Source organism: Cucurbita maxima, unplaced genomic scaffold (assembly GCF_002738345.1).
Source record: "Cucurbita maxima cultivar Rimu unplaced genomic scaffold, Cmax_1.0 Cma_Scf00005, whole genome shotgun sequence".
NCBI lineage: Eukaryota > Viridiplantae > Streptophyta > Magnoliopsida > Cucurbitales > Cucurbitaceae > Cucurbita > Cucurbita maxima.
The window spans coordinates 1,654,659-1,665,363 of NW_019272021.1; the positions used below are offsets into that span (position 1 = coordinate 1,654,659).

Genomic DNA, 10,705 nt, shown 5'->3' on the forward strand with positions numbered 1-10,705 from the left:
AAAAAATTCAACTGATTGAGTAAAAAAAAAATCGATTCGATTTACGAGTTAACATTTTCTTTAGTCGGTTGACATAAACGTCAACCAATTAAGTGAGAGAAGATGTCACAGTCATGTTAGTCATGCCGCATAACAAACTTCTTTTACTTATTTAGAAATCTTAGAGCTTTATAATCAAAATTTGTGACGGATAAATATGATTTTTTAAAATAATTAAAAAATTTAACCGTTTAACAAAATAAAAAATTTAATTATGAACTCTATTTGAACGGTTCAGTTCTGTTAGACGAATACGACTTTACATAGTGGTATGATTCTGTTACTTTGAGCATAAGCTATCATGATTTTAGTTTGTATTTCTTAAATAAAAAATTGCATGGAGTTTTGTTAGAGGTGAAGAGAGAGAAATTGAGACAAATTTAGAGACAATATAATTGAGTATTAGATTAATAAATAAAACAGGAAGAATAAAACCAACCAACAAAATGTAGAGACAAAATGTTTGAAGAAACAAAAACACAGAATACACAGTGTTTGGATGACGAGAAAATTTCAGAATTGAACTGACAAGCTTTCCGGGAAAATAATACAACAAATGAAACAGAAATGGGAAGAAGGTAGCAAAACCCAGGTTCAGAAAACCCCCTGTTTTCTTCAAGACGCAGGGCAAAATTAATCAAATGGGTTAATTTAGTTTTATATATATTTTTCTATTTTGGAACAACAACAGCAACCACAAATAAGAATCATGATATACATGTACCACAATTCTAAGTGTAGAATTGGACAAGTTCATCGGCGGACCCCAATTGGGTATCCGCATTTTCCAGCATCCACAGCAAGTGCTCAAACAGGACAACCTCGCACGACACGACAACACCCTGTTCATCGGAATTGGGGGACGACTTTTCCACCACCTCCTGGAAGAGTGGGTGCTGGACAACGTCGGAGGAGAGGAGGTAGCGGCGACGGGACCTACCCACGAACACGGGGTGGAGATTGTGGTCTTCGTCGAGGGCGGCGGAGGAGACGGCGGAGGAGGTGGTGGTGCGGGAGAGTTTTGAGATGGATGGCCAGCGTTTGATGGCGGATTTCAGCTTCGTGAGCTTGCCGAGCTTGGCCATGGCGGTGGGTTAGAGGAAATTGAGGGAAGAATTAGATGAATGGGTGTGTTTCTTTTGGGGGTTGAGATGAGACGGACGGAATTATAAAAAGGAAGAGGGAGAAGGAAGGAGACAAAACAGGAGGTGGGTCCATGGATTCAAGAACACAGCTCAGCATCAAATAATTATTAATAATATTAACACCTAAATTTTTATTTTTAATTTTTTTCATCACTCTAATTTTTCGATTTCATTTCTTCTGTATATTTATTAGAATTTTATTTTTTTAAAATTTTCTATAATATTTAGTTTGTTAGCAAGTAGTGTCATACTTTTAAAATTATATTTAAAATAATAGTCAAATATTAATATTTTTGAAAATCCGTTGAGTTTTGTGAAAATAATTTTAAAATAGGAAAAAGTAAACAAATAACTAGAGTTTAAAAAACAAAAAGTAATGAATTAATTAATTAATTAATTAATTAATTAATTAATTAGGGCTCTAATGGACGGTTTTATCCTCATTAATACAAGAAACCTTGACTATGTATTATAGAAAGCATATTAATGTGCCAACTCTTTTATAACCTTATCCTCTCTGTGTTTGGACAAACTTTGATGCAATCAAATTCAGATTCATTACGTTCTTCATTATAATTTAAACCATTTCAATAAATTCTTTAATTTTAGTTTGATTTAAAATTTTAAAATGGCGAAAAAGTTTGCAGAAGCTAAACCAGTTTTAATTTCAATTAAATATTGAAACTTGTTTGAGAAAGAACGAGTGTTGATTGATAATAATGTGAGGACGTCTGATATGGAATGATTGACGATTAGGTAAGAAGTGAGTTATTAAGATAAGATAATGAATGATGTTGTTTGTTCTAATTCTTCTATATATATATATATATATATAACATAATAACCATATGTAATTAATTAGATTACTAATTAAGGTTGTATATTATAATGTTTGAGCAAGATCCAACCAATGTTTGGAATTAATAATTCATATAACCTATGGTCCACTTGTGAAGGCAAAAGTGTGAAGTATAAGGCATAGAGGAAAGCAAAATAAAATTAGATGTGGGTTGGGACTTAGGAGGGAATAATAATTAGCAACATGAAGATTTAATTATTGTATAAATTGATTTAATGTTTTTATTTTTTATTTTTATTTTTGGTTGTGAAATCTTGTTGAAGAAAATAAATTATGGGTTTTTATTTTATTTTATTTATAAATATTATTATTCTTAATTATCCCAATTTGAAAAAGAGAGATGTTAGGTTGTTAAGGTACCAACTAGCCAACTTCCAACTCCCTTTTCCATTCATCTCCTTAATCAATTTTACATTTTAATTTTTTTAATTTTTTTAATTTTTTTAATTAGTAAAATATTTATTTATTTATTTATTGACTTTTTGAGTAAAAACGAAAAGTAAAGAGAAATAGTTTGATTTACGATTTGAATTACCGGATTGGACATGATCATTTACTTGGTGGTCCAGAGAGAGAGAGAGAGAAGAGAAAGAAGTTAATTGGCACCGAATCTAAAACCAACCTACTAGCAGTGGTCCAAGTGACCAATTTCTTTCGAGCTAACCAAAATATTAGAAGAACACGTAGCTTACCATATTCCTAACCTAAATGATGTCTCCTGAATACCTACGACATGTCGGATATACATCAAATCCGTTTGTTTCAAAACGACGCAACATTTTGAGAGGTTATTTAATAAGCGTAAAATTACCGAAAAGAGAAAAGGGGAAGAAGGTGAAGGGTTAGAAGAGTGGGGGGCCAATAATGGAAAAATTTGAGATCCCCCACTAAGATTTGTGTTGGGTCAAAGAAGCAGGCATGTGCTACACCCTCTCTTTAACATGTGCCTAAATAGAGATCAACAACAATCCTCCCTGTTTTTTAGCCTTAATTATAACAACACATCCAAATCAATGTAGATTATGGTGGGATTTCATTCATGTGCCTCCTTCACAACATTTTCCAATCATTTTTTTTAAAAAATAAATAATATTATATGACATTGACAGTTATGGGCCTTAAATGGGCCACCATACCTCCTCGTACGGCCCATAACCTTTTATGTTGGGCTTCACTTAAATGTTGTTGGCCCCATAACTTTTATGGGAAATTGAAGTAATAGACTTGTTTTAAATTATATACCCGTTTTACCCCTGGCTGACTACCTCACCCACCTTATTGAGGTTGCCCCTGGGAGTCTATTCCATAATTGGACGGAGGAGGGATTTGCGTCCCTTCCCACTTTTTCGGTAATTTCATTTTTAATTTCAATTAATTCATTCCAAAAATCCTATTTTTTAGACCATGATAACAATATTTAATTATTATTATTATTATTACTACTTTTTGTTAGTTTAGGTGGGTAACGTAAATTTGTTAATTGAATTTTTAATTTTTAAATATATAATTAAGCTCATTTTGATTAAATTAATAAAAAAATATCCAAAACTTTCTATTTTATTTAAAAAAATATTTCTAAATTTTTAAAAGTTATAATTGTTGGATAATGAAAGTCGCACGACTAATTTAATGAATGATCATGAGTTTATTGGACAATATCCTACTGAGGACAATATCAAACGTCTAAGTAATTGTCATATCATAATGAACCACGTCGACAGGTAGGATTGTCGACACGTGTCAGCAAGAATAAGAGTTGTCAAAGACGAGGATTGTTCCAGACGCTTCCCCTGCAGTCTGAAGCAGGCTCTGGAATTTTCCTTCCTCTTCTTTTTAATTCACCCCCAACTTCCCCGCCAATCACATTCCCGTTTCTCCGCCGTAACAATCTCTCACAATGAGCAGGGCCGCCGATTCGAACTCATCCAACGGACATTTGGTGCAGGCTATAAGCACCCTCTTCCCTTTCCCTGAAGCCCTCGAGAAATTAGCCTTCGTTTCCGACGATGCTCGCGAGCCTAAGGGCATGGCCTGCATCCCGACTGATATCCTTGACGCTCCGAAGGAATACGTGTTCTATATGGACCTGCCTGGGCTGTCGAAATCCGACATTCAGGTGACGGTGGAGGAGGAGAACACGCTGGTGATTCGGAGTGGAGGGAAGAGGAAGAGGGAAGATGGGGAGGAGGAAGGGTGCAAGTATTTGAGGCTTGAGCGGAAGGCGCCACAGAAGATGGTGAGGAAGTTCAGGCTGCCGGAGAATGCTGATACATCTGCCGTTTCTGCTAAGTGCGAGAGTGGGGTGTTGGTGGTGGTTGTGGGAAAGCTGCCTCCGCCTCCCAAGCCCAAAACGGTGCAGGTCGCCGTCGCCTGAAACACCACTTGGTTTTTGATGGTGGCTGTTTGTGTTAAGAGAATTAGTAGTTGTTTTCCTTATTCATGCTCTGTTTTTCCAATGAAACTTGTAAGCGTTTAAAAAATGAGTACTTTTAGTGATTGGGTGTTTCTTTTCTTAATTCTAGAAGGAGTAGATCATCATGTATTTATAGATAGTGTTCAAGTCAACTAACAATTTACAACCTCGTTTGAGCCATCTCATACATATTATATATATACACACGGGTTCTAGACTCTTGGATGAACGGTGGTCGATAACCTTTCGAGCTAAATATTCATCATATGAACATTATGAGTTGTCCTAAATGAGGTATCCTAGATGAAAGTTTCCTATAGCTTGAGCTCGAAGAAGGAAGATATAAGAGAGTTTTATAAGATGTAGGGATCAATCTTCCTTTACTTACGATGTTTGTGATGTGAACAGTATATGTCTTAGCTTAAGATAAGTAAAGATTATCTTTTTTGGGCTTTCCCGAAATGTATATTATAAGGGAAGATTTTTACATCTTTCTAAATGGTGGTTTGGTCTCCTTACCAGCCAATGTAGGATATCACAATTTACTTTCATTCGTGGCTTAGCATCTTTGCTGACACTCTTTCTTACTCAAATCGATGTGAGACCACCCCGAAATCTACTTCCTTTGGGGCACAGCGTCCTTACTGACACACGGTCTCATGTCTACTCAGTCGAGAAACAACGAGAAGGTTAATATATCGTCCGGTGTTTGGCTCTAATACCATTTGTAACAACCTAGATTCACCCTAAAAAAACCATATTCATGCCACCACAAGACAACCTTAAAACGACAAATGTATTTTGTTTTTTGTTTTTTGTTTTTTTTAATAGAAAATTGGGCTGATATTAAACTAAGCCCAGGCCCATTTCATTATGGATGGCAGTTTTGAAATTATTTTGTAATTCTCTGTTTTGGGCCAAGGAAAACAAGGTAGAAAACCCTAGCTAGTATTCTTGGTTTCTTCTATCTTTCTTACCCTCCCGACCCTTCTGTTGCTCCTCCTTTCTCGGTTCATCACAAAGATCCGGACATGGCGACTGCAACACCACCTCGTCAACTCTCCCAGAAGGAGGCCGATATCCAGATGATGTTGGCTTCCGAGGTTCATCTAGGCACTAAGAATTGCAACTTTCAAATGGAGCGTTACGTTTTCAAGCGTCGGAACGATGGTATGCTATCACTACTCTTCAATTTTAGACCCTCACATTTGTTGCTCCTTCATTCTCGGTTTCAATATTCGCGATGATTTCTCTCGGAATCAGACATTGAATGATAATGAACGCGCGTAGTTGCTTCCTACTTGTCTTTGCCCAATGGCCGTAATTTTTGTGGTTCAAGATTTGAAACATTTTCCAGTCTGTTAGATTTAGTTATGTTGAGTTATTCAAAGAGGACTGATCTCACAATTTGAATATGAATGATATTTATTCCGAATTCTCATTTCTGTAGGAATCTACATTATTAACCTTGGTAAGACATGGGAGAAACTTCAGCTGGCTGCCAGAGTCATTGTGGGTATTGAGAATCCACAAGATATCATTGTTCAGTCTGCAAGACCTTATGGTCAGAGGGCTGTCTTAAAGTTCGCTCAATACACTGGTGCTCATGCAATAGCCGGGAGGCACACCCCTGGAACCTTCACCAACCAGCTTCAGACCTCGTTTAATGAGCCACGTCTTCTCATTCTTACTGATCCTAGAACTGATCATCAGGTGATTCAGTCTTTTTAAAGACCCATAACATTTTTCTATTATTAGCTGAAATTGAAATGATGGTCTTCTCTTTAGCAATTCTAGATGCACTTCTGTTTGTTCCCTTAGTGACTTGTTGCTGCTATTTGTGTTTCCTGGTTGGCTTCTTGCTTGCAGCCCATCAAGGAAGGTGCCCTTGGAAACATTCCTACAATTGCCTTTTGTGACACTGATTCACCAATGCGTTATGTTGATATTGGAATTCCCGCAAATAACAAGGGGAAACATAGCATAGGATGTCTATTCTGGCTTTTGGCCAGGATGGTTCTGCAGATGCGTGGCACAATTCGTGCAGGGCTTAAATGGGATGTGATGGTAAGCTCAGAGTTGCCTTTTCTATCATATAAACCACTTGGTTGTTGGAAGTTGAATTAAAGCCTGGGCTTGAACTAATGCACATGTTTCTTATGCAGGTGGATTTGTTTTTCTACCGTGAGCCCGAGGAGGCCAAGGAGAAAGAGGAAGAAGAGGCTATTGCTGCGCCCCTAGATTATGGCATTGCAGATTTTGGTGCTGCTCCACTTGTTACCTCAGATCAATGGGCTGGACAAATCTCTGATGCTCAGTGGGGTGCCCCTGATGTGGTTCCACCACCAGATGCGGCTTTAGTTCCTCCACCGGTTTCAAATGTCGAGTGGTCCCAAGAGCCAGGTTAAATCCAAGTTTCCTTTTATGATTCATTTGAACGTTTGCGCTTATTAATGTGTTTAGCTCAAGATGAATTACTTTGGTTTAAGTCGATAATTAGCACCGTCCAGTTCCAGTTACCTCGTAGATGTCATTCCATAGCTCTTTTTTTTTGATCTTAGACATCATTAGTCAGGAGTTATAACCTAAGATGCAATGCAACTAAGGATTAGGTTGGTTTGTCTGTTTGAGGTGAACAGATAAAAGGACGTTGTTTTATATTAGGATTCTATTTTTATGCCTTCTTTTCTGTGTTTCGCCTTTTGTAGTTGCTTCATCAGACGGATGGCAAGCTGCAGTACCACCACCAGCACCTTCAGTTGAAGGTGGCGCCCCTCCAGCTGCCAGTTGGTTTTGAGGGATGGTTGCAAACGAGAATTGATTAAATCGTTGTATGAGTTTGCTTGTTTATGTAGGAGTATCACCTTTTTGGGCTGCAAACTTGTGAGTTTTAGAATTTGAGATTGAAATTTTGACTTCATCTTTGGTATCTTAGTAAAATTTTTAGGAATATTTAGGAAATTACTTGCCTAAACTATAGCAGGCATCCATATAAATGAGATTTTGAATCATGGGAAATAGATTTTTGATCGGAAAGTTTTATTTTCTTGCTTGATAATATAATTACTCACTAGAGTCCATTTAATCTAGAATTACGATTGAAACAAGGATTTGACATTGATGGGCCTGGAAGTATTCAAATCTCCATTCCATATCATCTCTGCAAGTATTTGATACCCTTTGTCACTCCCATGGTTTGAATCAAAGAACAAATGCTCTTTAGGATTCTCACATAACTGATATTCTTTTAAAGTATCCTGCCCTCCGCAGCTTTGTATTCCTCTTAATTTCCCACTTCCACAGCATGCAACCTTCACATCTTTGAAGCCTGTTTCAAGTAAACCAAACAATCAGAAAGAAACCCACATTAAGATATTCGTTTAAGGTTCTTTTAATTCACATACCATATTTTGCAGGGTTGCTTGCTATTTCTTCGACCACTTTATAGGAATCAGCATAGGAATATCTGAATCCTTTGAGTTTTGTAGTGAGCCTTTGGAGTTCTTTGTAAAGTTGCCCGTTGTGCAATTCTACAAGGTGATTAAGTTGTCCCAATCGGGCATCTCTGCCTTGTGATGCCACTGCTTCTTCTTGCACAAGAGGTATATGGTTAGGAGACCAAAGATTTATCACAACAAATTTTCTTCCCCCTTTCTTGTGGATTTCCTGTTCAATGTTGAACCAACAACTGAGTATTAGAAGGAACAAAAAACCTAAATCTCAACATAAAGGGAATCCATTGACTTACTTCTATGACAGAGCTCAAGTTCCCAATCACCAAATCAACATATTTTTCCAATGAGTAGGAACTGAAAAGCTTCGAGTCCGAGGCGTAGACGCTATAATCGTTGGTCCCAATCCAGATTAAGTAGACACCCTTTGATAGAATTGTGTTTACTCCTGTCCTTCCAAGCTGCTTTCTCAGAATCCTTTCCACTTTCTTGAAGTTCCTTGCCTGAGTTTTGAGGCTCATTACCTGAATATATGATCCTTTAGGTGATGATATAACTTTTTACTACTACGTTCAGGTTGACAGAAAAACTCTTACTAGTCCTTGATTGGTTTCATGGAGAGCTCCTGCTCCTCCTGATGCAAAATTTGTGCCATAAACGTAACGCTTATTCCCGGGATGAAGATATGGAAGAATCCATGGCAAATCTGCATATTCAGCTGCAACATAAAAGAAAAGAACAGCCTTTAGATTCATGGTTCAATGTGTATGCATATTGAAAAAGGAGATGAAACAATTGGAAGGTACCGAAGAAATCGGGAAGTACTCGGCCATCGGACCATCTTCCAGAGGGATATTTGAAGAAAGTTTGGCCGTATGGAGGGTAATTTGCCTGGGCAATGCGCCTGGTATTGATGTAGTTGTTGTTTCCAGTATCAACTAAGGAATCTCCAAAAGTGAAGAGAGGCCCATGATGATTGTGCAGCTGCTCATCCTGCATGCAAACGCACCCAACAGCGAAGAAGATGAAGAGAACACACAGACGCAGGTTGGTTGAACTCGCCATGTGATGTGGTGACCTGATAGATAGCTCAATCTGCTACAATTGAGGATTATTTTAATGAGAAGAACTCAAGTTTGAAACGCCATTTAGCTTACTTGAAAACTACATGGGAAACTCATTCTTGTTTGCCAAGGAAATTAAAAAGGAAGGGTCCACGAAGATCGTGATGAACGCATTAAGCCAAAACTGAAACAAAAAACCAAACCAAAAAAAACTTCTCTAGATTGATTTTGACCACTTTTTTTCTTCTATTTTTTTTTTTTATATATATATTTTTTTATATTTTTCTTTAGTCCTTGAAATAAACTTTTGAAAAAAAATTTCAGAAATTAATCTTGGCTTGCAAATAGTCATTCACTTTGTTATGAGTATACATTTTGTAAACCAAGCCAACTCTTCACTCGAGCGATTTTACCATCCAATAAACTCAACAATAGCTTAAGATCGTCAATGCAGAGATACCTCATTTAATTTTCATAATAACATCACCTTCATTAAAAACATCCTATTCTAGCCTAAATCTAAGAAAAATAAATGCAACTACTCTATGCATGTGTCATGGTCTCAAGTTGCTATGCCGTCATCAACCGTACAAGAATGTCTTGCCTTAACCTGATATAGAAGTGACACGTGGCTTGAGTATTTAAATAAATACTCAGTAAGTGACTCTACTATTGGGGTTAAATACAAGAGCATGCGAATGCAATGACGGGACCTATCATAAAAGTTTGTTTACCTATTGTACTACGGGTAGCTTGGATGTGTACTTTGTACTCTACACATGACCCACACATGTGAATGTGGACCCATCAATCGGTTCGCACACCACTGGGCCCTTTTCCTTGTCGGGCGAGCATGCTCTAGTAGCTCTTTATGCCAGACACCCGTTAGATGTAGTAGCCGTCACAACAACATTATGTCAAACATAATAATCGTTCTCTTGCCTAGTAGTTTACGCGTCTATATATTATTGTGAAGGAATAGGGGTATCCCTAACGCATGAGCACACAATAATGCATGAGGTCCCAATATTTTTCCCTTTTTATTATTGTTTAATACAACCTCGCTAGCGTTTCGTACATATCACATCGTTTTTCATATTGTTTATCATATCATTTATCATATCTTTCCTGCATACGCTGAGGTTATATTTCATGCTAGTTCGTCGTTTTGTATGTCAATCATATCATATTATTTAGATTACATAAATATGTCATATCATAACGTTTCATGCTTCCAGACATAACAATTTTTATCATATATATATATCATACCATCACATATCGCATCACAATATCATATCATAAACATGTCAATTTATCACATATCTCTACCGTAACATATTTCATATCATACCAGAATATATATATATCATTTCGTAAACACTTCGTAGTCATATCGTTTCCATATGCATGTCTTAGCCATATCATTTCCTAAACTTGTCATGGTCTTATCGTCCTTATACATCTCATAGTCGTTTCATTTCATGAACCTTAGTCATATCGTTCCCATATGCATATCTTAGCCATATCAATTCCTAAACTTGTCATAGTCTTATTGTCCTTATACATCTCAGAGTCGTATCATTTCATGAACATACCTTTGCCATATCATATCTCAACATATCCTAAATCATACTGTTTTATGAACGTATCTTAGTCTTACCGTTAGAAGAACATATCCTAACCAGATCGTTCTATCAATCTATCATAATTATATCCTTATAGTCATATCT

At 36.9% G+C, this 10,705-nt stretch overlaps 4 protein-coding genes across 4 annotated transcripts; 2 read left to right on the forward strand and 2 right to left on the reverse strand.

The window, feature by feature from the left end:
• Window positions 1-475: 475 nt before the first annotated feature.
• On the reverse strand, window positions 476-1,184 carry LOC111480030 (auxin-responsive protein SAUR50-like). Its single transcript, XM_023124989.1, has one exon. The coding sequence runs from the start codon at window positions 1,122-1,124 to the stop codon at window positions 771-773; it is 354 nt and encodes a 117-aa protein (XP_022980757.1). The 5' UTR covers window positions 1,125-1,184; the 3' UTR covers window positions 476-770.
• A 2,656-nt stretch (window positions 1,185-3,840) lies between these two features.
• On the forward strand, window positions 3,841-4,685 carry LOC111480018 (17.4 kDa class III heat shock protein). The gene has a single exon (XM_023124973.1). The coding sequence runs from the start codon at window positions 3,941-3,943 to the stop codon at window positions 4,415-4,417; it is 477 nt and encodes a 158-aa protein (XP_022980741.1). The 5' UTR covers window positions 3,841-3,940; the 3' UTR covers window positions 4,418-4,685.
• A 703-nt stretch (window positions 4,686-5,388) lies between these two features.
• Window positions 5,389-7,484, forward strand: LOC111479974 (40S ribosomal protein SA-like). Its single transcript, XM_023124907.1, has 5 exons — window positions 5,389-5,626; window positions 5,907-6,169; window positions 6,326-6,523; window positions 6,622-6,859; window positions 7,165-7,484. Exons 1-5 carry the CDS (start codon window positions 5,488-5,490, stop codon window positions 7,251-7,253), a joined length of 927 nt encoding a protein of 308 aa, XP_022980675.1. The 5' UTR covers window positions 5,389-5,487; the 3' UTR covers window positions 7,254-7,484.
• LOC111479956 (GDSL esterase/lipase 1-like) lies at window positions 7,465-8,988 on the reverse strand. Its single transcript, XM_023124886.1, has 5 exons — window positions 8,715-8,988; window positions 8,505-8,626; window positions 8,205-8,432; window positions 7,861-8,122; window positions 7,465-7,784 (listed from the first exon to the last, which is right to left on the reverse strand). The coding sequence occupies exons 1-5, from the start codon at window positions 8,971-8,973 to the stop codon at window positions 7,549-7,551; spliced, it is 1,107 nt and encodes a 368-aa protein (XP_022980654.1). The 5' UTR covers window positions 8,974-8,988; the 3' UTR covers window positions 7,465-7,548.
• Between the last annotated feature and the right edge of the window lie 1,717 nt (window positions 8,989-10,705).